This window comes from Pholcus phalangioides, unplaced genomic scaffold (assembly GCF_987345545.1).
Source record: "Pholcus phalangioides strain wild (caught in Gottingen) unplaced genomic scaffold, Ppha-v1.0 ptg000010l_1, whole genome shotgun sequence".
NCBI classification, from domain to species: domain Eukaryota; kingdom Metazoa; phylum Arthropoda; class Arachnida; order Araneae; family Pholcidae; genus Pholcus; species Pholcus phalangioides.
Window position 1 is genome coordinate 13,354,158 of NW_028301603.1, and position 27,315 is coordinate 13,381,472.

The window sequence follows — 27,315 nt, forward strand, 5'->3', positions numbered from 1 at the left end:
TTGCACCATATTGGACTAGATCGTCCTATCTCATAGTCAGTGCCGTCTTAACGTATGGGCCTACCCGGGAGCTTCGAATAGGGGCCTCACAAAAATGAGAACTTGTTGAAATTTTCGAGATTTTGCCTGGTAAGGCCTCAGAAAAATCACTCGGGCCGGTTTGGGGGGGAGGGAGATTCATGATGCTCTAAAGACGGCCCTACTCATAGTTACAGCATCTGATATTCTGCGGCCATTCCGATATACAACGACATAGACCAGAATGTTGGGCGATGTCGTTGTGCTACTGGGGGGTCAGGGGCGGTCTTAGGGCAGTGCGACCGGTGCAGTTGCACAGGGCGTCAAATGAGAAGAGGCGCCGAAATGCATTAGACATACATTACTAGAAAAATATCTTTAAGATACGTGTTTGAAAAAACAACTGTAAAATATACATGAAAAATGACTGAGAGGAGGAAAGAAATTGGAGGTTTGAGTGTATTACGATTATTTTTCGAAAAGAAAAGAATCGACGGGCACTGCACCTACATCCCAACAGGGTCGAATTGAAAATTTTAGTTTTACCGTACACGCCGCACTTCGCAACTTCTGTCGAGATTAGCATTTCTCGCGGCTAGGGGCGTTGTGGGGCGCTAATCAAGATGATAAATTTCGATCAAATAAAATTTTGAAATTTTAATTTCTTTGTATAAGCCGCACTTTGCGTTTTCTGTCGGTAATTTAATAACGGTGTTCTTTTTTCTCACCGCCCTAAATTTTTCCACTCGGGACCCTACCTATCCAGTTCCGGCCCTACCCTGGGTAAAAGGGTTTTATGTTTTTTGTTTCGGGTTCCACTTGATTGGACACACCTGCTAACCAATTTGCATTCTGAATGTCGAAATTTTTAACTGGATCTCGTTGTAATGAGGCCCATTCTGCTCTCGGGATCTTCGGGCCATGCCCTGGTGGGCCCAGGCATTAAGACGGCTCTGGCCCTGACTACATGCAGTGCTTACATCGGAAAGCTGATAGTGCAACAACCCTGGGGCCTCACGATGAATCTATATTTACTTTTACGTTATAAAATTTGTGAATTACAATGAATTTCCTAAAGGGAAATTTTGAGTTTTTAGCCTTCGAATAGCATTGAAATGATCAGAAATGGATTTTAGTAGTTATAAAGGTAGGTATTTTCTTCCGAAGTAAAAGGAATACAAAGTAAAAAAAAAAGGAATACTCTATCAAAAGTACTGAACTGGGCCTAATGCGTAAGAAAAGGAAAACGTACAGTAAAACTAAAAAATAAGCGCAAATAAATGAAGAACGCATGCATTCATGAGTGCAAAAAATATGCATTTAAAAATGCCTGAAAATATGCATTAAAATGCTCCTAAATAAATGCAGTGCCTAAAAATATGTCCCAGATACTCAATGGTAAAGTATTTTCTTGGAAAAATTGAAGATATTGATAAAATTTGAAGAATGGAAAGAGATAAAAATAATCTTTCAAACATGTTGTACAATGCAATAAATAGAAAAGAAATACTAAAATATTTGCACTCAATTCAAAAACTTTAGTGATTTCATGCACTTATACTGTATATGCATCAATTATAAAACGTGGTAAAATATGCTCTTATGCACTTGCATATAATCCGGGTTCTAGTAATAATATACGGTTCACTTATGGAAATTCAGTAGGTGGACTCCATTCCCTTGAATTCAGACAGGACTTAGCACCAGGGGAATATCTCAAGCAGTGCACACCACTGCGAGAATTCCACATCTCCCTAGATGTGAGCGTCGATCTCCTCTGGAAAGCAAGTCATCCACTGGAAAAATGTACTCACCTTCTAAGGCATCACCGCCCGAGGGGTACCGCGATTCCGGACAACTCGCTCCCCAGTCTGGTCCATCGCTATAAAACCCTGTGTCTCCTCCGCTAGTGTAAAATAAATCGCGTGGCAATTAGCTTATAGAACTTCTTGACACTTTACACTAACATCCTCGAGAGTTCTCGACCTGCAATGGCTATCACATGTGGCGTGGTGGTGGTTGTATGCGTTATATGTGCAAGTGTGTGTATGTGTGAGCGCGCGCTTTTCATGTGTGCATGTTTTTATGTGACTAGACCAAATACACGAATTCCACCAAGGTTAAATGAAAGTCTGATGCGAAAACTCACTGCTCTCGTCTTTTATGGGAATTTACGCCCATTGTTGGTAAATTGGAAAGATGGCTTTCATTGTTAGCACTTAGACAGACATTCTCCCATATTCTTAATAGTTCATTGTCACTTTTTCTCCTACTGTGTCGACGGGAAATTTATCTTTAGGAAATTTTGGAAATTTCTTGTGTGTGTGTGTGTGTGTGTGTGTGTGTGTGTGTGTGTGTGTGTGTGTGTGTGTGTGTGTGTGTGTGTGTGTGTGCGCGCATTCAATTCTGATGCAAGAAATTGCAAATTCCAGTTGGAACTACTGAATTATTTCCCAAAAAATAACCAGTATATAAACCAACATCAAAATTATAGAAACGAATTTTTCAATAAAAAAACTCGTCTTATATGCCGTGACGGTCTTAGGGCAGTGCGACCTGTGCACAGGGCGCGAAATAATAGGAGGCGCAGAGAAACAAACCTTGAGAAGTTATATGTGTAGAAGTGAGGCGGTTATACAATAGAGGCAAACACTTCCTTCCCAATTCATAGATAATTAAATTCGCTGCCGAACCTTGACCATATGACCCGTATTTTACGGGACTTTGTTTTTTTTATAAATGCTTCCGAAAATTTTTCTTTTCTAATTTATAAAAATTCATTTAAAAAAGGGAAGAAATAAATTCAATGGTATTAAGTTGGTATCAAATACATTCAAAGAATTAAATTAATGACGTAATGATAATTCATGCGCCTACGAGTCGACCCTGATTCTCATCATTTTTTTTTTCACGCTATAAATTCACTATAGAATGGCACTTAAAGAGTCTGGCCAGGGGTCCGCCAAAGATCCCAGTCTAAGGCCCTGCTGCAGGATGTGGGGGCCATGGCTACAAAGCAGCGATTCCCAATTAGAAGTTACAAGAGCCCCCCCACCCCATTCGGCTTGGGGAACCTCCCAAGTTGCAGGGCCCGGTGCTTTAGCTGGTTTTTGCTTGCCCCTTCTATTTCTTAGTACTGGGTCTGAAAGGGATAATTTCAAATCAAGTTCATGAGTTTTATAAATGTGAAAGAAATAGAGAGAGAGAGTACGGAAATATCACTTTAATTTAACCACCTTTATTATCAGCTTTGTCATTACGTGATGCGTGCACTACACGAATTTTAACATATAATTCAATTAAAATAAGTATGAAGAAGATAGATCCTTTGTGATGAGTACTGTGCATAAGTGTGTGACGTTTTGCTTTTTTAATGTTTTTAAATCTCATAATTAAATCAAAAAAGTTGGTTATTTTATGCTTGTTTATAAGTTAAATAGTAATCCCATTCTCTACAACAGCGGTTCTCAACCCAACCGGGGCTCCTTGGGCACTCCCCAAGGGCTAGGCAACAGCTCGAGAAAAATAAAAAAAACCAGTAAATTTGAAAAAAAAATATATAAATATTTTAAATACTATAAATAAATCAGTAACTTTGATGAATAAATACAAAAAATAGCATACGGGGCTCCACCATAGAAACTACATACCAGAAAGGGCTCCGCGAGTCAAAAAGGTTGAGAACCGCTGCGCTAGAACAGTGTTTCTTAACCTTTTTTTGCCCGTGGCCCCCCTTTGAACCATTTTTTTTTCTCGTGGCTCCCCTGTCTTACCCAGAGTCTTCGACCCTCATCTAGAAGCAAGATCCTTTACTCGTATTGAATTGATTTTTTCAGTGAATTTATACTGAACGAAAATTTTGCAAAGAAGATTGGCCTCCAGACCACTGGCCTAGAATTTATTGAGCTCCCCAATAGTCAGAGTTCTGTTCAGGACCGTCTCAACATCATGGGCCCCCTCAGGCAAAGTGATGCTATGGTAGTGCCATACTTAGCTGGAAATAAACAGACTACAGGGCGCGGTAGCCCGGTCGGTAAGATGCTTGCCTAATGTACCAAAGGATGTATAGAGGTGTCGCGAGTTCGATACCCGGTTCGTCCTTGTCAGAAAACTTTCCTGACACAGGGGTACAACAAAAAACGGCGACTTGACCGCAGCAAAAAGTTGCTACCGCAGGGAGTCCCCCATCGAGGGGTTAACGCACCAACCTCTCGATGAGTATAAAAAAAAAAACAAGCCTGCCGTTCGGAATCGGCAATAAATTGTAGGTCCTGGTCTAATTAGCCCTCGTGTGCAGAAAATGACCGTGGTGCGATAAAAATGATCAAATGATAAACAGACAACATATTTCCTACTTATTTTCAAAATTTATTGTACTTGCTATACAAAATATCAAAAGGTGGGGTCACTTAAGGACATGAGACCCCCCGAGCATGAGCCTGAGGCCTGATATGGTTTTAACCTTGTTTTGTTTTTCACACTATAATTTAAAAAATGGGGGGGGGCTGCGAAAACCCCCATCCTCTCTTAGGGAACCTGCTGCAAAATGTAGGCGGTGAGGCCAGGGTGGGTCTTTGCCCTAAGACGGCCCTGGTTTTATGGGTTGTTTTGTACGATTCTGTAAGTGTAAAGTCACTAATATAAAAGCTTTATTTCCTCACACCTTAATTTTCCTTCTCAACTCTCTGCAGCCCTCCAAACCACCTGCCATGGCCCCTTTCTCCATTTTCTTCCGTGGCCCCCTTGAAATATCCCGGTACCACTAGGGGGTCATATGGGCCCCGGTTGAGAACCACTGCTCTAGGAGAAGCTTTTTTTTCGACTTCTTCGTCCCTTAATATCCAACTAAGAGGGGGGGGGGCTGATGGGGACGATCAATATACCAAGAATCTGATAATATGGTAGAATGAATCCATCCCGTATTTTTTTTTTTTTTTTTTTTTTGCTTAAACCATCCCAAGATGGTCTCTGGGCGGTCAGCGGTCATACGGGATAGTAATGACTAGCAAAAATTGCCGCCTCTGACACATCACTCGCGCCTGGTGGAGAGGGGCGCCACCAGGTCTGAGACCGGCCCTGCTGGGGGAGGGGGTTGCTGGAACTTTCATGGGCGCATGAAAACTGCCTTTTATTTAAATTTCTGCCTTCACCCTCCCCCCCCCCCCCCCCAACTTTTGAATATCAATAATTTTTCCTACAGCTTTTTGGAGTTTCTGCTCCATTCTTTTCAGCATTCTTCTGAATTCCTGCCCCTTCGGCGTCCCCTGCATGCACTATTCAAGATCAGTCTGCTTATTATAGTGGTTATGTGCGCATTCCTCGTTACTTTATCCTATCATTTTTCGGAAAAAAAAGGGGGACAGGCAGTAAAAATGCGAGGAATGTCCGTCCGATAGTTATAATCAGTTGCTATTTGTCGAAAAACAAATAGCCATTAAGGGAATGTTTTGATTTTTTTTTTTACCGCGATAGGTTTTTAACATCTTGGAGTTAAATGACCTTTGACGAGAAAGAGATGACAATGGCTGCCTCTTTTTTTCTGTGCTACTGGCAAAAAGGAGAAGCCAAGTTGTATATCATTCATTTTACCCTTAGGGTAGGTCAAAAGGTTGCAAAGCGAACCGGTTGCAGAATAAGTCAGTAAAAAAGAAGGAGGACTTTCTCCTTCTCTATAAACTGCTTACATTCATCCCTGTGCTGGCCAGACGTTAAAAGGACTTTAAAAGAACCGTATTTTCTGAAATTTACAGAAACCTTCAGGTAAGTCCATCTTTACCGCTTACCGTAAGCCGTTTACCTAACCGTGAAGAAACTTTTGATGAAGCCTAACTTTTCATGGCAATAAAAAAGTTTCACAACCGCGTGTAAAGGTTATTTTTGGCAATCATGTAGACGCTTCGGGATGCCCTTGATGAGCTTCTTACTCATCTCATTTGCAAATCCGATGATGATTTATGACGCTTTTTTTCTTCTTTCATTTCCATATACATACGTGTAATGCGGGCTGAGGAGGGTATATAATTTTGACGCCCTCCTCTAATTCTTGTCTGATTTTTTTGAACACTATGCTATTCTTCTGAATCTTCCGCTCGTACGAATTTGACGTGCAAGTGACGATGAAGTGATCGGGGCGGGTGGAGACAAAATCTCTACCCCGTGAGGGCAGGCCCGTAGCCACCAGAAATTTCGTTCGGGGGTGGGACCACTTTCATTTCGGGAGCGGACCCAAAGTAGTGATAGATCTAGCCATCTTTTTTTTTCTTTTTTCTTTCATTTTCTCACATTTCGGGGGGGGGGGGGGGGACCAGACCCCCAAGTCCCCCTCGCTACGTACGGCCTTGCGTGTGGGGACTAGTTTTGGTGCCCTTGACCCCCCCCCCCAAAAATTCTTCAGGAAAAAGTTTTTAAAATTAAAAAGATAATTTTTTTTTAACCCTTGAACCTTGGATTTGGCACCCCCCCCCCCTCCTAGAGTGGACAGAGGTCATTTTCCACAATATATTTTTTGGGTCAATGAAAATCTTTTCTTTTTCGTCTCGGACTTGGCACCCTTCCAGAGCGGTGCTCCGTGCGGCCACGCGTTTCGTACGGCCCAAAGGATGACCCCTGGAAGTTATTGTAATGTTTTGTCCTTGTCTTTGCCCTTTTCAGCCCCCCCCCCTCCAATCTTTCTTTACACCCTGTACTGACCGTATTTTGAATTTCTACTCTCTCTGCCCCCCCCCCCGTCCCTTTTTAAATGTCTGTCTGCCGTTCCTGCTCTTTTCTGAATTTCTCCAGTTCTCTACCCTTTCTGTAATTTCTGCCCTTTCTGCAATTTCTGCCCTCCCCCGCACTTTTCTGAATTTTTGTCCTTGAAATTTTCTGAATTTCTAACCCGCCCTATATATATACCATTTTCGAAATTTCTGCTCCCGTTCTTAATTTTTTTTTTTTTTTTAATTTCTGCCCATCCCCACACTTTTTTTTTCAGTTTTTTTCGTGAGGCAACCACACACACACACACAATAGGTGGTTATTTCTGATTTCATGCATTCGAGTTCGATGTATATGCAGGTGGGTGTCGACATTGATAGAGACTAGTTGAGATTTTGGACTTCTTGTGCAACTACTAGGAACTTTTGAGAAAAAGCGGGGGCTGAGCCCACAATATTTTTTATCCTTTGTATATTGATTATTTTAATCGTTTTGGTGCATAGCTCTTGCATCCCCTCCCCCGCGGGGCTGACAGGGCTCCAGCCCTTCAGACGAAAAAAAATCGCAATGTTTTTCTGTATTTTGACACCATGAATTCAATGGCATAAAGGGGTCCCGTCAAAGAACGCAATGTGGGGGCCCGGATCTAATATGTCGGATTTTATTCTCATTGTGTGTTACTCCAATAAGAGTAAACTGCCATTTCCAATACCCCGCCCCCACCCCACAATGTTTCCTAACTGGCGCCCCTGTATCCATGCCCCGCTCCCTCTACAATGGTGGAGACGTCCCCAGCCCGGGGGGTAGGGGTTTGGACGTTTCTTATCATTATTTGAGTTTTCATACTCTAAATTCACCATGTAGGAGTCGCGTGAAAAGCCCGACTTAGGGATCCACCAAAGATCCCAATCAAGGAGCCCTGCTCTAGGATGTGGGGCCATGACTGAAGAAGTGGAACTTGGAAACCCGCGGCCCGGTTTTATTCATTTTCGCAAGTGGAGACCATTTTCGCAAGTGGTCAAATAAACAACAGACGGAAAATGGACCGGGAATGAATGATGCTAGGGCCTTTCCAGTTGAGGAAACACTATCCTAAGACAACCCCCCTCCCCCCCACTTCCAACTGGAAGTCGGAGCATGCAAATATTTTCACACTAATTCTTCTTCAATTCATATAATAGCATATTTATCACTGATAGTCCAACATTTCACAACCTCTTCCCCGCGGGCAGGGCGGCCAGAGCCGTAACTACGGGAAAGTTCCCCGGGCACCGGAACAGGGGTGGGGGGACAAGTTACACTCTTAAACCTCACATTTATGGTTTTCCGCCTGTGGACTATACGAATTCTGCCGCCCCTCTCTCATTCCAGTCTGCTTTTCTTGCTGTCCCACCCTTGTGTTCTTACTGTTTTCGGCTCTCGCATGGCTCCCATAATAGTGGTGCTGAGAGGGGGATAGCTTCTAAGCCCGGGACAGTAATCATATAATAATATCATAATTTTATTTTTCATGCAATAAATTCACTATAGAAGGACCTGTGAAAAGTTTGGCTTGGGAATCAGCCCAAGATCTCAGCCTGCTCCAGGATGTGGGACCATGGGCACTCACATGCTTTCACACACTGTAGGTCACTCTTTTGATCCATCAATAAACTGGTCCTTAGTCCTGCAGTTCATTCTATTGGTCATTCACGTGCTCTCACAAACACTCTGGCCACTCTTTTCGTCGCTCACTGACCTGGTCCCCTGTCCTCCAGGCATAGCCCCCACATCCTGTAGCGGGCCCCCTCGGTCAGACTTTTAACGGGCGCCCCTTCTGTAGTTAATTTATAGCATGAAAAAGTAAAAAAATTATGATAACCGTCCCGGGCCCCAGGGCTAGAGCCCTGTCAGGCCCCCCTATGTGGGGGCCATGCCTCCAGGTCATTCTTTCGATCACTCCCATGCTTCCAAACTCTCTAGGCTATCCGTTTTGTCACTCACTTACCTAGTCCCTCGCTCTCTAGGCAGAAACGGATTTAAGGTTTCACCGCGTGTGGTCTATACAGATTTTGCCGCCCTTCTCCCATCCTACTAATTTTCTTGACCACTCATTCCTCAAATTTGCCACCCCCCTCCGAATTTACCGCCTTGGGCTATAGCCCGCCAAGCCACCCCCCCCCCCGTTTTTACACCACTGTTAAACGTGACCTTTAACATCACAAGGGCGCGCCAAAATACGTGCTTGCCCCGGGTGGTCAAGTATCTAGTCGCGGCCTTGCTGAAAAATCAGAAATCTCTCGCCAAGAATCCCCAAATTTGACCTTATTCTTTTTCTTTTCCTTATTCCAAATATCCATGATGACAAACAGATGCTCGCAGCATCGTGCCATATCCCACATTTCGCAAAGAGAATCATGTACATGTCTCAGAAAATGATGGAGTACCATATTGTGCTCGTCATCATCATCATCATATTTTTTCCTTCTTTTTCCCTCTCCTCTTCTTCCCCTCCCACTCGTTTGGCATGACGTCACCGGATCACATGACTCGCCGCGGCCAATGAAAGAAGTGTATTGTCGTTGTCTGAAAGAAAAAAAAAAAACCAAACCAGTCCCAGAGTGCATTCAACAAGTTGTTGTCTGCTGCTTTTTTGTAGTTTCTTCTTCTTCACTATTACTATTGTCCCCTCCGGCAGCGGACGCTTCGTCCCGTAGTGGTGCGTTTTTTTTGTTGCCAAACAATTTGGCTGATTTGAATACGTTGTTGGAACGCGATCGCATTCAAAAAAGATCCGGTGAGTTCTCATTGATTTGAATGTTATTCATTTTTTCAAGGAATTAATTATTATATTGCTCGGGTAAATGGCGATATTTCGTATTCAGTGGGGTCTATATAAAGAGGGAGTGCACATAGCGAACCTCGTTAAGACGGACGCGCTTAATACGAATCTTTCACGTTGGACGTAATCTAATCGCTGTTTTGTCGGTTAGTACGAGTTGTTTATTTTATGGTGGGGGGGGGGGAGGAGATCTGTGGTTAAACGAATGTACCTACGGTCGAATCCCGTTATAACGAACTCCAAGAGATCGGAGGAATCACTACGTTATAAAGGAATCCCAGGTTTTTGCATTTCATTCCTATGTAAACTTATCTGGAGGATTGGAAAAGTGTTCGTTAAAACGAGATTTTCACTATAACGGCTATTCGTTGAAAGGGGGAGTCGACTGCAGTACGAAAAATATTCGGTTTCGCATTTGAATTCAGTTTACTATGTACGTTCAAGTACAGTGGATCTCGCCAGGGCCGTCTAAAGAGCATCATGGGCATAGGCGGTGATAGACTTGGAAGTCTGGGGGGGGGGGCGACGGAACGATGATAATGATAACAATTCATATGTACATTAGATCAGTTTACTCCACCTTTGACGCTGAATGCCCCCTCCAACCGTATCCTAGGCCCAAGTGATTTTTCTGAGACCATACCTGGCAAATTTTCGAAAAATTGAACTAGTTTTTCTGAGGCCCCTCTTTTCTTGATGCTCCCGGGTAGGCCCATGCGTTAAGACGGCTCTGGATCTCGCCAATTATAACTTTTTTTGAAAAAGAACATTGAAAGAGCGGGGAAACGCTGTAAACGTTAAATCCCATTAGAGTTGAAACCACGCGGTCGTAAGCCGTACCAAGTGGGAACGCTATAAGCGGGATCCACGATTCTGAAGAGGACACCTTGCTTATAACGTCAGTTATTAAATAGCCTACCCAGCATGGTGTATAAATCAGTAAATTTGAGCTCACTCGTTGGCGATTGTCATCGTGCTTATGACAGCCATATTTATTAGGTCCCTAGGGGGTGACGTTATACCGAGATCTAACTGCACTAAAAATATATGACAGACAAATATCGAAAATGTAAACTAGTTCTCATTATTTGTGAGGCCAGCTGGTGGGTCTATGCGTCAGGGCCGTCATCATGGGCCCTCAAGTATCATGGGGCCCTCGGGCAAAGTGGTTTTCGGAAGCCCTACCTGGTAAATCTTAGAAAATTTCCACCAGATCTCATTTTTGTGAGGCCCCTCTTCTGTTGAGGCCCGGGTGGGCCCATGCGTTAAGGCTGCACTGCCCATGGATGTTTTCCGATGTCTGATTGTATGTGTGTAGTATATGGTTCGATATTTTACTCTCACTTACAGCATCAGTGTCAAAGATCTATGCCTGTTACTGTTGATGCTCGTTATAACGACCATTCCATCACGACGATCGATGGGATGCTTCAAATGCTTTCCACATCCGCCATCTGATATATCGTCCGTTTTCGCCGAAGCGATGGGCGTCGTTATAACGAGCGTCTGTTGTATTTATGAATTCGGCTTGTTAATGAATCATCCCGCGTATGAAATAATTTTTTATATTCGTTCTTCAGGTTCAGGTGTGACGTTAGGCAGGCTTTATTACGAAGTCTATAATTTTTAACGTCAAAATTTGAAGGTCCTTGCCAGCATTATCAGTGAATTCGACTTGCTTTGAGTCATGTTTAGTTGATTCGTAGGGTTTGCGTTGTGCCGAGGTCTGACTGTATGTGTTTAGAGAGACACCTGTCTGATAGGTCTATAAAATGTTTCCAGTGATATATATATAAGAGATGAAGCCCGATTTCTGTGTGGGGATTTGCCCTAAATGGTAATGACATTTATTCACTGAAACATTCAAAACCTCTTCGAGCAAAACTTCCACATGAATATTTTCGTGTTTGTGCTTCCATTTGCATTTTAAGTAAAATCAACCCCTTCACGTAAAAGCTATTGGCAACAAAGTTCAGATGATCTCTATTTGGCGTATTGGCGATAAATCTGGTAACCTTGTCCTAATCTAACAGCATGTTAGAAAAAGGAAGAAGGGGAAAAAATAAGAGGAAAAACAGTGATTGATAAGAGTATACGCGGTAGAATTTTCTTTCGTTCCCCCTACGTTTTCTCTTTCGCTCTTACATGTATAAATAGATACATAAATCTGGGGTGGGAGGAATCCCTAACAGGAGTATAGAAAAAACGATGCAGGGAAAAAAAACTCTCGGTTCATGGGGTTACAATAAAGCTTCGCGATGGTCAGGAGAGAAGTAAAGAAAACACTTAGAACCGGATCGAGTTTATTCCTCTGGACGAAATACTTCGTTAGTCAATTTCGATCGTAATGGGGTTAGATCCCGATCGAACCGGCCATACCACACATGCACCTCATCCCTCTCCGGAACTTCGAAAAAATTGGTACATGTTGGAATCTGCGTTGTGAACCCCTAAAGTGAAGTTTGAAGTTTGTTTCTGTGTATGCCTGTTATGGGGCGTCAATTTTTCTAACTATGAGTGAAGTGTAATGATTGAATAATTGTACCGTTGTAGGCCTGTTCCTCTCTGTGGCGAGACTATTTAACGGGGAGATCAGCCCGCATTCGCGCTTCGTAGTTGAGAATTACAGAACATCAACTTAAGCCGACCACCACTGTGGAGACGGTGAGGTTCGAACAAGGTTCCTCCCGATGCGAGTCTGTCACGGTAACCACTATACCCACCAAAGCTGCGAATCGTTGATGTCGCAATGTAATCCTTTGACACCTTTAGTGATATGAAATTAACGAATGTCATGTCCCGCCTTTCTCTTCACGTGGAGGGGGCAGGGCCGTCTTAATAGCATCATGGGCTCCTGGGCCAAGGGATTTTTCTGAGCCCCTACCTGGCCAATTGTATAAAAATTCAACTACTTATCGTTTTTCGGCCGTGTCCCATGCGTTAAGACGTCACTGGAGAGGGTGGGGGTGTTAATGATTAACCCTTTAAACGGTTTTTAAAATTTACCAGATTTAGTGATTGGAAGCCACTTCTGCAAGGGAAAATGTTTCCCCCTCCAACTCAAAGAATAATACAGTCGAATCCCGTTTTAACGAATACTGTTATAGCGAAAAACTCGTTTTAACGAATACTGTTATAGCGAAAAACTCGTTTTAACGAACACTTTTTTTAATCCCCCCAAATAAGTTTACATAGGAATAACGCTGGGTAACCTGGAATTTCTTTATAACGACATTTCGTTTTAACGAAGTAATTCCCCCCGGTCTCTTGGCGTTCGTTATAACGGGATTCGATTTTATAGGAAAAACTCAAGGAACAGAAGAACTTGCCTTTTTATACTGTTCGCATGTTCCTACCCTCCCCCTCCGAGGCGAGGTGAGGGGAAGAACTTCTTCCTCACGTCATCAAACCTTGAACAACATCTGACTCCGTCCACTGGCAGTTGATCTGACAACTTGCGGGGAAGGGGGAAATAGAAAACATGTTATCAGGAGAGAAGAAAACTTACAACGGTATGTGAGCTCGACATAATTTCCGAAATAAGACAATAAGAGGGTTATAAGGGAACGAGATATCTCGTCATTGCCACTGTAAGGGGGGCAGGACAAATGATACAAAAATACCTGACATGACGTGTGTGTGGCTTTCTATGGGAAGAGAGATTCTTTTTAAGGGGAAAAAAAATCTTTGTACTATTTATACTGAGTGTATATTTCTTTATCGTGCTGAAAGTAAGGGGGAAAAACACACGCAATATATTTTTCTTATCTAATCTAGAACAAAAGCAGACTCCGCCCACTGGTAGTTGATTGGTTAGAGGTGCAGGGTGGAAAAAGTGTTGTACGGTAAAAATACCTTCAACGCGTTTTTAGAAAACGAAATACTTCGGGGTGGCTGAAAGGGTTAAACTGGAGACCCTAATGATCCCTGACCCCCTCAAGGGGTGGGCTGGCAAAGCTCTAGTCCTGGGGATGATTTTCATTATTTTTTTTGTTTTACACGCTATAAATCCACCATAAAGGGGCCCGTGAAAGATCCCAGGCTAGGGCCCTACTCCAGGATGTGGGGGCCATGTCCCTGACACCCTGTAAATCAGATATCCTCGCCAAACTTTTTGGCCTTGGCGGGAAATGAGATTATACTGGTACCAGACTGGAACATAGATTTTTCTTCAACATCTCTCTCTGATGGCAAAAGATTAGCAAACAAGGATTTTCAGACACAATATGGAAAGAGGAAGCGTTTTTTAGCTCAGTCAATGTACACATTCGTAAATGTTGCAGCTGCTCGTTTTTACGTGATTCTGTGGAAAGTTTTCCTCATATTTTTTGAAACAGTAGCTAATTATTAGCTCCAGCACATACTGAATTGACAAAGGGGGGGGGGGGGAGTCGGCTCGACTCATTATTGACAGTAAAATGAATTGTGTAGCACCTGTCGTGTATTTTTATTTTTTAATTTCTGTGTGGAAAAATTCTGAGATTTTGTTGAGCAAGACAATCGGACGCAACGAGTCGTGAGGGTGACTTTGTGGACGTGTTATAACATACATATTATACATGCGCTTCATTGGTAAAATATTCTTTCTGTCACTATAGCTTGGATCAGGGGTGGCCCGCGACCAGGTAAAAGTACGGTGAAAAAAATGCAATTTGTGATCATTATTTGAACCATCGGTTCCAACAAGAGATTTCTTGATTAACAAACTGCATCAGTTGCACCACTGATGCGGCCCGCGACGCTGTAACTGACCATTATGTTGGCCCACGAACAGAAAGAAGTTACCCACCCTTGTTTAGATGGTATAGCGCTCGACAGGCGTTCGAGTCCCGGTAGTGGGCAGATATGAAAATTTTTCCAAAAATCAGTATCTCTGCAAAATTAGCAAGTTTTTTTTTTGTTTAGTGTTATAACACGTCGAAAGTTGCTGCATTATATGACATGAATGTCGCTCTCCACTTGTTAATACAAGATATGCGGAAGACTGGATGTTGTGAAGACATTTATTATTTGAGATGTTAATTTTTTAAGGAAGGAAAAAACATCTCTAGAGCGTATATATGCCGAACCGGTTCCGTCCGGCATATATACGCTCTAGCGAAGGAAAATCTCCTCTGTAGCTTAGTGGTCAGAGCACTCGTCCGGCAATCGAGGGACCCGGGTTCGACTCCCGGTAGAGGCAGAGATGAGTTTTTTTCCTTCCTTAAAAAATTAACATCTCAAATAATAAATATCTTCACAACATCCAGTCTTCCGCATATCTTGTTGCTGCATTAGTTTGAATTTGCAGGCAAATAATCGATTATATATGCACAGATTTTAAATGTTGTAGGCATGATTGCTCTTTGTGGAGAAACTTTTTTGAATAAGAGATCGACTCGACATTTCAAAGTTTGGCCGACCATCACTGTGCCGCCTGTGAGAATGGAACCCAAATCTTTGTGACGCGTGTTCATCACGGTGCCCGGACGAAGGCACAGCAGTAAACTGCCTGAGCTCACGCTGGCCCTTTAGCTGTGTTCTACAATTTGGTATAATCGCCTCTTCCATCACTTTACATACGAATGAAGCTATTTGAATAATGTGGTATTGGCCGCCTAGACATTTTTGAAAATGTTTCGAAAATCCCTTATACTCTCTCACACCATTTCACCTATTGTTGATGTCACGGTGATAATTATTTCTGACATATTCATGTTTTTTCGCATTTTTTTTTTCCTAGCAGATTGATTGATCATGACCACGAAGACCGTTTTCGTCACCGGCGGCGCAGGTTTCATCGGCAGCCACACAGTCATCGAGCTGCTCTATGCTGGCTATGATGTCATCGTCATTGACAATTTCGTAAACGCAGTCCAAGGTGAGGTCGAGTTTCCATGAACATTTCTTTCTCTTTTTAACCGCACCGTTAATTTTAACGGAAGAAGAAGAAGAAAAAAGTGAAAATATATGACCTCGACCGTCATTTCGATTATTCCTTTTTAATTGAATGCGTTTTTTTAAAGCAAGATTCGTTTGACGGTTGCGATGACGTTATTGCCCGTCCTTGACGCGTTAAGTTCTTGTCGTGGGTCCGTTGTGATTTATCTTGAAACAAATGCAATAATAATTTTCATTCTTTGCCTCTTCATTTGCAATATATGGCTTTCGTCGAGTGGCATAATTCGAAGAAAATTGTTTTCCGTTTTGATAGAAATTAAAATATGCCCTTGCGCAGTTAATATGGCATTACTTGCTAGAGAGCGATAATCCATCCGATTTGAGTTCCGCTAGATTGGCTATGTCGTGGGTGCGCAACCTCCGACCCGTCAAGAAGTTCCTATAGCGTACAATACACGAAGAACTAGTAAATTTATCAGTTTGTGACTGATGAATTACAAAACTCATGGGACACCCTATAGACAAATATTGAAAATTTGGTTAGGTTCCTCAGAACAGACACAAGGGTTCCACGGAATAGCCTCAAGGGTTCTGCGAAAGCTTTTACGACGGAAACCCCTGACCTAGAGAGCGAGGGACCAAGCAGCACCTCCTAGATATTCTACCTCTATCTCAAGGAGATGCTGGACCAAGTCAGTCGGCGATCAGAAGAGTAACATAGTGCGTGTGGTGTGCAACCATGAAAGTGACCTAGAGCAATGTTCCTCAATAGCCGGGCAGTGTGCGCTAATAAATCTAAATTTAATTTTACTCTTTCAAATTTCGTTGAGGAGTGAAAATACTCCTTCAAATTTTAGGTAGTATTCTTTTAATCTCGCACTGTTTAAAAAAAATACCTCGTAGAATTTTGGAGAGGAGTGAAATTACTCTCCAAACAATTATTTTTTGGAAAACACTAGTGCCGGGCGTTGACATTAGTCGAACCGGGCCGTGAGTGATTCACTGTTTCGTTTTTTTCATTTATTTTTCATTAGTTGCATGTCTGACCGGGCCGTCCACTCACAAAAAAGGGATCAACTGGGCCGCCGGATTCTAAAAGTTGAGAACCTCTGGCATAGAGAACGAGGGACCAAGTCTGTTATGACCGAAAGAGTGACGTAGTTCTCAGCCATGTGAATGTTAAAAAGAGTAACATACAGAGCAAGAGACCACTTCCGTGGGTGGCGACCGAGCGTGTGCAAGGATGTGAATGACTCAAAGCTTGACCTGGAGAGCTAGGGACTAGGTCAATGAGCGACCAAGAAAATGTGCAATCATGCGAGTTACCAAAAGAACGACTTAGAAACTGGGATGGACGCTAAGCTGGCTAGCGGAAAATTTGTGGAATGAGTGGTCTATATAGTAAATTAGAATATAATCTGCGAAGGGCGGCAAAACCTTAAATGTGCCCCTGGTCGGTATATAAAAAAATGTGTTCTTAATAGCGGGCACCTCAAAATTCATTCCAGTAAATAAATTTTCAATAGTTCCCCGTTTAATATGAAATTATGTGTGTGTGGGGGGGGGGGGGGGTTCTTTAGTGCTACTTACTTAGCTAAGATCATACAATATATGTCTATCGTAGTTACTGCTATTATGTGGGTCATCGATGTCATTTCCTTCCGCATTGTGGTCAAGGCCTTTTAAAAGAAAAATAAACGATGCTCTATCATTTTCATCGAAAGATGGAGTTTTCTGAGAATTTTCGATGTTCACGGATCAATCAATATGACAGGTACAGCCTGCATATTGTATGTGATCATCAGTATAGTCTTCAATTAAAGCATTTCAACGCATGATTTTGACGCAAAAAATGTTTTCGGCATCAGATTAGCTTACGTTTGCTCGCGGGAGAAAAAAAAAATCGCGTATTCAGCACTTTTCATAGAAATGCGTGTATGAATTAAAAAAAAGAAAGAAAAAAGGAATTAGAGAGAGAGAAAGAGAGAGTCTGTGCTTTTTTTTTTACCGATTTGTTGGGAAAGCAAGAACGTCGATTCCGTGCGGACAAATTTCTTTTGTCAAAAGATAATCGCACGCGCCCTCGTTCGTTTGATAAGCGGAAAAAGTGGAAAATTGTTCCATTATCCGAATAATCTCTGTGGCATTGTATCACGCAGTCTCTGGTGATCGAATTCCCTTGAGGAAAAATACGGGAAATTGGGATCATAAATGCGAGGAAATACGGGAAATTGCCAACTGCCGCCAAAGAGGTTGCACGCAAAGCCGCTAATTATCACTAAAATCTCAGAAAAATCACACCTATGGGGTAAAAATGTAACGCTACCACAAATCGCAGTGTATTAACCCTCTCGGAAGAAAGTACACGATTTTGGCAACAAATTTTGACGATCTTTATTTGAAGTATCGTGAATCGTTACACCATGCTGAGACAATTTTTCTAGCGATTTGTAAAATCACCTCTCTCAACAGTGGGCTCTACACCGCCCCTGTGTGGGGGAGGCAGAGGCGGATTTAACGGCGGGCGCACAGGGTGCCCCGACTTCTGAACGACCCCGAAAAACCCAAACTTCACACTTTTTTCTAATTTAGGAGGCCCAATATTTTCATTTGCGCCCAGGGCCTCGACTGACTTTAATCCGCCGCTGGGGGGAGGTATCATTAATCAGGAGTATAGAAAGAATGGGGGACAACTTCAATTCATAAGATTGCAATAAAGCTTGGGGATGACAAAAAACGTAAACAGTGGGTCAAAAGAATTTCTTCCATTTGCGTTTGGACGAGTTATCTCATCCCTGCTTGTTAAGGGGTTAAAATGTGTTTCATTGGGGAAGGGGAGAGTGTCATTCACACGACAGACATGCAAGATAGATAGGGCCTACTTGTCAAGATATGAAATGCCAATGTCAAGATATGCAAATAGTGTCAAGCCTAGATTTTAGTGAAGAATAAAAGTTCAAGTAATTTTGTTGGAAATACTGGAAAAAACGGAGCATTCCCATAAAAGTTACAATGGCCTAAATCACATAAAAATACAGGAATGTCCTGCATAGCACTAGTTACATGGTCACACTAACACAGCCCATCATTGACACTGGGGGGGCATTTAATAATATAATCACAGGTAGGATATGTTGTGAATTGTACATCCACAGACAATGTTATGTTAAAAATTGGTATCCTTAGTTTTTGATTACATCACGCAGACTCTCAAGACCCTTTTGGTAACTGCTTTAGATTGTGGAATAAAAAAAAAAATGGATTGTATCGTTTGCCTGTGACTGTCTTGAATAACTGAGAATTTAGGTTTGCAATGTTCATTTTTAGGAAGAAGATCCACAGATACTATACCAAACTAGTGGGGGGGGGGGGGGTATTAAGAGAATTTGGGAAGATAAGGAATTTTAATTCTTCGATATCTGATAATTAATTTTGGTTTTTGTTATTAGGACAGAGGAAACAAGCTCCCAGCCTCGAAAGAGCAGAAGAAATCACTGGGAAAAAGATCATCTTCTATGAAGGTGACTTGCTGGACAAACAGAAATTATCAATGATATTTTCTAAGGTGAGGATTGCTTACTATTACTTTAAAAAAGATATACAAAAAAATAATTTTTTATTTGTGTTTGATGTTGATTGTTCCGTTTCAGCACAAAATTGACTTTGTCATCCATTTTGCTGCTGTGAAAGCTGTCGGGGAATCGATGCAGAAGCCCTTGTTCTATTATAAAAACAACGTGGTCAGCACAATCCACTTACTTGAGGTCAGTAGAAATTAATAATAGATTGTTTCATATTTTCTGCAGAGAAATCCCCATGAGGCAATGTGAATCTAAATCACATTTAATTGCACTATTTCTACCTTTTCAGTATTGATTCGCTTATTATCAAATGAAGTGTTGTAATGATAATTTTGAAGGTAAATGATGATGTAGTAATTATGTACAGGGTATGTCAGAATTTATCATTCTCATGGTTGTCATAACACTAAATTCAATGGGTAGAAACCTCTTTAACTTCTTACTTACAAGATAGCTAAACCCTGCTTTAATCAACTTTGATTCGCATTGTGTTATCACAACTAATTTTTAGAAATCGCCCATGAATTAGCCATTTCATAAATTTTCACGGCATTTCTCTCGCATATTTCAACAATTCTTTTTTTTTTTGTCATTTGTTGGTAGGAAATACTTTCTCATACCTTGGGGGTAGGGTTGTTTTCCACTTTTTAGGGCCTGAAAACTCGGCCCGTGGACTACGAAAGTCGCATAAGTGCGGATGAAAAGTTTGAGGGCTTAACATGTAGAGTAGTCATTAAAAACTTCTGTCTGAATGGAAAAATAATTTTTTATTTACTATTTTCATGGTCTTGTGGACAGTAGCTAACATTCATCATTTAAAATTATGGTGTGCATTATGTGCATAGGTGGAACAACAGTTCGCATAACAAAGCTGTTTAATACATTGGCCTATTCTAGGTTTGGTGATTCTGATGCTACCCAAATGGTAAACACAATGGTCTGTATTTTTAAGGGATAAACAATATTTACAATGCTCAGCAAAGAGCGAGAACTGAAGGTTCTTCATTTGTCTGAAAATTCTGAGCAAGTGATGGTTGAAGAAGCTAAAATTTAAAAAAAAAAAGTTTTTCCTAATTTTTGGCAATTTCATTGCTCATTCACAAATAACATATTTTGATACTTATGTTTTTTTTCATCATAATGCAAGATTATTCGAAAACTCCTCATAGAAAATTGCAAATGATTTTTTTCTGTTAATCTAGAGATGATGGAATGGAATTGTTCAACTATATATTATATAAGTACATGCATATAACATAAATGTTTAAAAATTGTAAAGGTGAGATCAAATGGAACCTTGCTAACTTGACATCTGCTTAAGTTGACATGTTCATTGATACTTTTGGGGTGTAGAGTTATCAAGGTTCCACTGTATAACAAACTTTTATTGCATTATGCACATGAAAATGTAGATATCTCGTTTTCATTGATGCCAACCCTCCCGAAAAAAATCGTAACTCTCCTGTATTTTCACCCCAATTATAAAAATTTCCTACTTTTCCCATTTTGAAAAACAGTTAAATCTGGAAGAATTTTGACAGGAAAAAGTTCTTTGCATACTATATAGTCGTGTGAATTTTTTGTACTTAAAATCTTTTGGTGAAAAACAAGCATTCTGGCTTTTGATAGCCATTATGCCAAAATGTTTAGCTCCATTAACTCCAATAAAAGCCATAGTTCATTCAGACTCAACCGTTGAATCAGCAATATGACTTCTATTCTGTGCCCATACAGCTGGTTTTTTTGATTGGTCCTGGTAATTTTCTTGGGGTGATTTTGGTTTCAGTGCAATAATTTGTCTGTATATCTTGTTTTTTTTTCCTTGTGAGCCAATGTATGTTTTTGGATCTGGTTTTTTGTGATCTGGAATCTTTTTTCTCAGCTGATCAAAAGCAGTTTTTGTCAATTGGCTAACCTGTCTTCCCATTTGGTGACAATTTTATTTTGGTACAGTTTGGATTGCCATCAGCATTTTGTAATACAGTCAAATCCTGTTTTAACGAATACCGTTATAGCAAAAATCTCATTTTAATGAACACTTTTCCAATTCCCCAGATAAGCTTACATACGAACAATAACCTGGTAATAACAGTAAAAACCTGAAATTGGTTTGTATCAAAATTGTGGCATAACAGTGATTTCTTTGGTCTCTTGGAATTCGTTGTAACGGGATTCAACTATAAGTACTATAATTTGATTAATAATTTGATATCTAGGGGGGGGGGGGAGATCCCTAGTTTTACATTGTACCCCTAAAAGGTTGGCAGTTATAAATTTTTTAAAAGAAATGGAAAAATTTTATAATTTTGAATTTATATAATATTTTATGGTAAATATATGTGATTGTAACTTCAATTCAGGTTATGAAAGAACATGGTGTATATGATATGGTGTTCAGCAGTTCATGTGTGGTGTATGGCAACCCCCAATACCTACCCATTGATGAGTCCCACCCTACAGGAAATGTCACGAATGTTTATGGACGTACCAAACATGCAGCCGAGCAAATGCTCCAAGATATTTGCAAAGCAGAGAAGGTAATTTTTTAGACAACTTTCTTCAGTATTAATATCTAGCAAAGGAAGGTACAGCAGAGTCTCGATAATAAGGGAACTGCCTCAGACTAGCTGAAAAATTATAGTAGAAAATGTATAAGATATTTGTTTTACTTGAAAAAGACTAGGTATATCTCGCAAAAAGTAATCAAGTAGGCACCTAGGCCTATTTTTTATAGATTTTTTAGACTTTCGATAACTTACTGCTTAGTGCTCCTTATTGATTTTATGGTAAATATACACAGTGATATATATAGATTTTAAGGGAATATTATGAATCCACATTCCCGGGCTGGAGTCAGCCTCCCATTTAGGTAGGGGTCATTCTTTACATCCTCTAAAATAATTAAAAAAAAAATTCAGTTGCTCAGATCATTCGGAGTTTTGAAAATATTTTGAGACTACTATATCTCCACAAAATACATGTGATGTATGATTTCAGCAATGGAATGTTATTTGCTTGCGATATTTCAATCCTGTTGGAGCCCACCCATCAGGACTTGTTGGAGAAGACCCAACAAGGCCATTCACCAATCTTATGCCCTACATCGGAGAAGTAGCCACAGGAAAGAAAGAAGAACTTGTCATCTATGGTGGGGACTACAAAACTGTAGATGGTACAGGTATGTGCTATATATTCATTAAGTGTGTGTGCGCATGCTTTGTAGTTAAGAAAAGTTGTCGTGTAGAAAATTCATCGAAATATGTAATAGTATTCAAAAATTCAGAGAATGCAGTCACCCTTGAAAACACAAGCATTGTAGTTGAAGTTTTGATTTTTGATGTACATTCTGCTTTCCTCAGAGGCAAATTTATGGTATTGTCGCTCTTCTCCCATTCTAGTCTTTCTTGACCACTCGCTCCTCGAATTTGCTGCCCTGTGTTATAACCCACCCCACATTCCTGCAAACACTCCTCTGTCTCTAAGTCACTCATTTCACATGCTTGCTTACTCTTTTGCTCACTCTCATGTTCACACACTCTCTGGGTATCTCTTTTGCTCACTCTCATGTTCACACACTCTCTGGGTATCTCTTTTGCTCACTAATGTTTTAAACACAGTTTAGGTCACTCTTTTGGTTGCTCACTGATTGTCTACCTTTCTTTCTAGGTCACTTTCCTGATCATTCACATACTCTAGGTCATGCTTTTGATTGCTCACTGACCTGGTCCCTTACTCTCTAGGTCACTCGCTGGAAAGTAAGGCCTAGAGAGCCTGCTACAGATCCAGAGGGTGGAGGGAACAGATGGGCCTCTCCAAGAGCCAGATAATATTGTAAAAATTAGTCGTGTAAAATATAGGACTACTAGCTATAATACCCGGCACTGCCTGGGTTTTCTTCAATTACTGAAAGGATTGAAAAAGTGGCAAACCATTGTAAAGGCATCAACTATTACACATATACTGACAGGATTAAAAAAGTTTTTTTGTCCATTTTGGGCATTTGACCTGCTCTGACAAAGTTTTAAAGAAGCCTATTGTTTAATCCTGGGCCTGTTTGGTATATATATATGCAAAATTTGGTGCTGATAGATCTAAAATTGTAGATTTGTATATAGAGAACGTGCACACACTCGCACACACACAGAATCAATTTTATATATTTATAGATCTCATGAACCTACACAATTGACCATATCCTCCTCCTCGATCTGTGCTTGCTGCTGGTATAAACCATCATTATCATTTGTTGATACATTTTGAACAGCAAAAATTGTAATTACATGTATTTTTATAGCAGCTGGACCTGAATTTTTGGAAACTCCTATGTATAACTCAATATTGTGCCAGATTTTCAGGTTTTCATTTCACACAAAATATTAGATTTTTAGCTGGCACATTACTCAATGTCATTATGAAATATACACTATCTTGTGTCTTTTTTAAAATATAAATTTACCAATTTAAGGTGTTCGTGATTTCATTCATGTGATGGATTTGGCCACGGGCCATGTTGCCGCCTTGGAGAAGCTTGAGAAGAACCCACGATTCAAGGTATGGATTTTGTTATTTTCTTATTTCATATGTACATAATGTTTTGACAGTTGAATATTAACCATAAAACTGCTGCCATTGCTCATACAGAATGGGTTTAGCACTGCTGCAGTTTTTTTGCTTTCTTGTGATTTGTTCCTGCTATAATTTGTAGAAAGGCCTGTGAAAAGTGGCTTGGGTCTTGCCAATGATTGGCAAAGTCTGGCTTGGGGCTTACCTTGGGACCCTGCACCAGGATGGGGGGGGGGGGGCATGTATCTGGATCATATTTTCCCAAAACTTTTCTGTTCTACCCCTCCCCCAAAATAAAAAAAAAATTATCATTGCTTCTTTCTTGAGCGAAGCATGGAATCTTATATTGCAGAGGTGGCCAACTCCTTCTCTGTTCAAGGGCCAACATTAGGCTGTGTCAAAAGCAACACCACTCCTGTGCATAAACAGCACCAGTAAAATGACCTGTAAAAACTATGCTTGTTCATTGCTCATCTGGCTGTGTTTGCAGTTGTCAGGCTGCTTTAATAGGGAATGCTACCAACCTGCCATGTCAAAATTGAGAGATGAATGTGTCTGTTTTTGACCTAAATAATCATAGTTTCTGTGGGTGTGAACAATTGTTCAATGGCACAATATGAACCATCAGATATTAAACATTTTTGCCTTTTGGAATCATTAGGGTCAGTGTATCCTAATCGATTGGAATGTCGAGGTGCCATCGTGAGTTGGCATCCATTTTGAAAAAGTTTTGTCAGAGTGAGTAGAACACCAAATATGCATTGAGCTAAAAATGTAGAGGCCACCAAAAGGCAACTTGTCCAATGAGATGGTGAAAAAATGGCCAAGCAAGAGCAAATGTGTTTGGAAAGGCAGTATAATGAGAGCACATAGCTAATTACTATCATCACTGTAAATAGTCAATTAATCAGGAAGTCTGCAGTTGAAACTAATAGCTCAAATAATGATCAGAAAAATCAATTTAATGCACAGTAATTTTTACCTAGGCGGGCACCACACAAAATCACCCCATGGAGCCAGCTTTTGGCCAATGTTTTATATTGTATCTGTAGCTAATTACAGCCCATGTGGTAGGTTCTGTTGCACCCCCCCCCCCGCACAGAGTTTGTTATTCACTTTGGGAAGCACTAGTGAAGATAGATACAAGTTAAAAATGCTTGGATCTTATACATAGATAGCATGTTTTATTTTTATTTTGTACCTTAACCTTCTGCAACACAAAAATATGGAAATTTGACATTTATGGGATTATATTGTTACAGGTATACAATTTAGGTACGGGTGAAGGTGTTTCTGTTCTTCAGCTGGTGCAAGCTTTTGAAGCTGTCAGTGGAAAAAAGGTGAGACACTATACGCTTATTGCACGGAGATATTAATCATTGAATTGTGATTAGATTAACAATAAACATTGAGGGTTTTTAAGAAAACATGATTGGACATCCAAGTTTCAAATGTCAAACATTTTTCATTTGCCCAATGAAACTTTCTAACTTCACATGAAGGAACATTGTTCATCAATGAACAAAAATCTGGATCATTAGTAATGGTTAAAGGTTAACGTGGCAGTGTGTTATGTAGCTCTTTTATTCCGTAGGTTCCTTACAGAATCATGGACAGGAGGAGAGGAGATATTCCAGCAATATGGGGTGACTGCAGTCTTGCTGAAAGGGAGCTTAACTGGAAAGCGGTTCACGGTCTGAAGGAAATGTGTAAGTCTCTCACTTGTCATAGTCATTAGTCTATGACCACGAGATGCTGCTTAAATCTAAATTAGATTAATTTAAAATATGATCCAAGTGCAAGCGATTATTTTAGCAACTCGATTCTTGTGGGTCATTAAGCCATGGTCCAAAACTGAAAACAAATGAATATTTTGTCCACAGCTGTGACAGTTATCATCTCTTCATTGGATTGTCATAATCACAAATTCGAATAATTTTTCTTTTTATGAATGAAATGATTCAATACTTTTTCCTCTAATTTCCTGTTATGTAAGGTGCCGTTATTCTCGTTAGAATTTTTTGAATGCTTATGGATTTTAATGGTCATCCAGTAGTTCAAGAGCATCTAGAACCGATAATGTCAGCTATTGGTTCTGCTCTAAATTTTTGACAAAGACTTAATGGCTTGGAAGAATCAAGTTGCTGGAATGATTCCAGCTACGAAAGTTTGTATGCATCACACACTGAAATTTTGGAATACCACAGCTGCAAACTCTGTAGAATGAGAATTCAGGAGATTTTAACACTTAACACAGATCCACACAAAAATTGGGTGCAATAAACCATACACAAATTCAATTGTGATTTTTATTTTTTGCAAATAAAACATGTAAAAAAAATGTGACATCATGCTAGCTATTGCCAATTAGCACCAAAGTCCCACTCTCAAATGATAACTAATGTATTAAAAAAAAATGGGGCTGAAAGGTTTTGTGAAACATAGTCGTACAGGAAATAGACCATCTTGCTCATTTGACCAAACTGATGCTAGCTGTTCGGCGATTTTCACTACTACTTCACCAAGATGAAACATTTCTTCATGATTTGGCACAATGGCAACCTATGTGGAGTCAGCTTGGGGGAAAAAACATAATCACTTTTTCCGTCTGAATTTTTTGGGAATAATTTTTTCTCTCCCAAAAGTAGGGATTCTTTTCAATCACAGTTAAAAAATTTAGGCGATAAATAACTTTATTCTATCCTCTGGACCCCTAAAGAGGTTTGGGGCCCTTTCAGAAATGAAGACTTGGCAGCTGTGGAATGTAGTAGAAAATTTAAAATTCAAATGAAAAATGCATGACTTCCACTGACATTTGATTTTATCAAAATATGTGACAAAGGGTGTTTTTTACGAAAAACGTCTGAATGGCATAAAAATTTAAAGGTCCATTTCTAAAATTACAGTAAAATACAGCCAAAGACTGATATCACGAAATCTGATTTAACAAATTTACCAGAAGTCTCTTTGTGTATATATATGTTTATATTGAACCTGATATAACAGTTTTCCTGAATTATTGAATAAAAAAAATTGTCTTTTCGTTAAACAAAGGTTCAACTGTATGGGGAAACTAACAGTAAACAAGAATTTGGTTGTGATAGTTGAATCAACAAAAATGGTTTTTTTTTTTTTTTTAATTTCTCAAAATAAAGTTAAAATCTTCATATGTGTGACTATTAATAGAAAAATTGTGAAAAGTATTGACTTTAATGCATGGAAATGCAAAATATAATTTTCCCAAATCATTTTTTTATAATCTACTTTTAATTTGAAACATACCAAAAAATTTATATAACTTTCAGATATATATATTGAAGAAACAATGCTCATCTCATTTACCATTTCAATATGTAATCAATTAAGTGAAACTCTTTTATGGAATATCAGTCTATGGCTGTTTGATGATTTTTCTCTTCCTTTCTAAAGGTGAAGATTACTGGAAGTGGCAGACGATGAATCCCTCTGGATACAGGAATGAGACTGAAGCAGAAAAAACCAATGAGAAAATCCAGAATTTACCACAGCAGATGACCGGCTTGCACGTCGGCTAAGTAACATTCATTGTAAAAATGTGCCTTTTCATACATACTTATATTATTAAATTATTCTTCCACAACAAATGCAATAAAGTTTCAAGCCAGTGCAATAAAGATCTTCATCTCTGTCACTAGGTTTTGTATGTTTTAAATTATGGTGGATGCGTTCCCCCCACTCCCAAAGTAGAATATACATAAAATTGTGACGACACCATAT

General features: G+C 40.2%; 1 protein-coding gene across 6 annotated transcripts; it reads left to right on the forward strand.

Moving 5' to 3' along the window:
- The first annotated feature begins 5,277 nt into the window (after nucleotides 1-5,277).
- Nucleotides 5,278-27,229, forward strand: LOC149080955 (UDP-glucose 4-epimerase-like). 6 transcript variants are annotated; one of them, XM_089237667.1, is made up of 10 exons: nucleotides 5,278-5,778; nucleotides 15,261-15,395; nucleotides 18,865-18,980; nucleotides 19,066-19,179; nucleotides 21,357-21,533; nucleotides 21,994-22,174; nucleotides 23,462-23,547; nucleotides 24,822-24,899; nucleotides 25,154-25,268; nucleotides 26,989-27,229. In XM_089237667.1, the coding sequence occupies exons 2-10, from the start codon at nucleotides 15,272-15,274 to the stop codon at nucleotides 27,111-27,113; spliced, it is 1,116 nt and encodes a 371-aa protein (XP_089093793.1). In that variant the 5' UTR covers nucleotides 5,278-5,778; nucleotides 15,261-15,271; the 3' UTR covers nucleotides 27,114-27,229. The 6 variants fall into 6 exon arrangements, with proteins under 6 accessions (XP_089093793.1, XP_089093792.1, XP_089093794.1 ...); XM_089237666.1 differs by having other exon boundaries at nucleotides 5,515-5,778; nucleotides 15,258-15,395; XM_089237668.1 differs by having other exon boundaries at nucleotides 5,710-5,777; nucleotides 15,264-15,395.
- The last annotated feature ends 86 nt before the right edge of the window (nucleotides 27,230-27,315 follow it).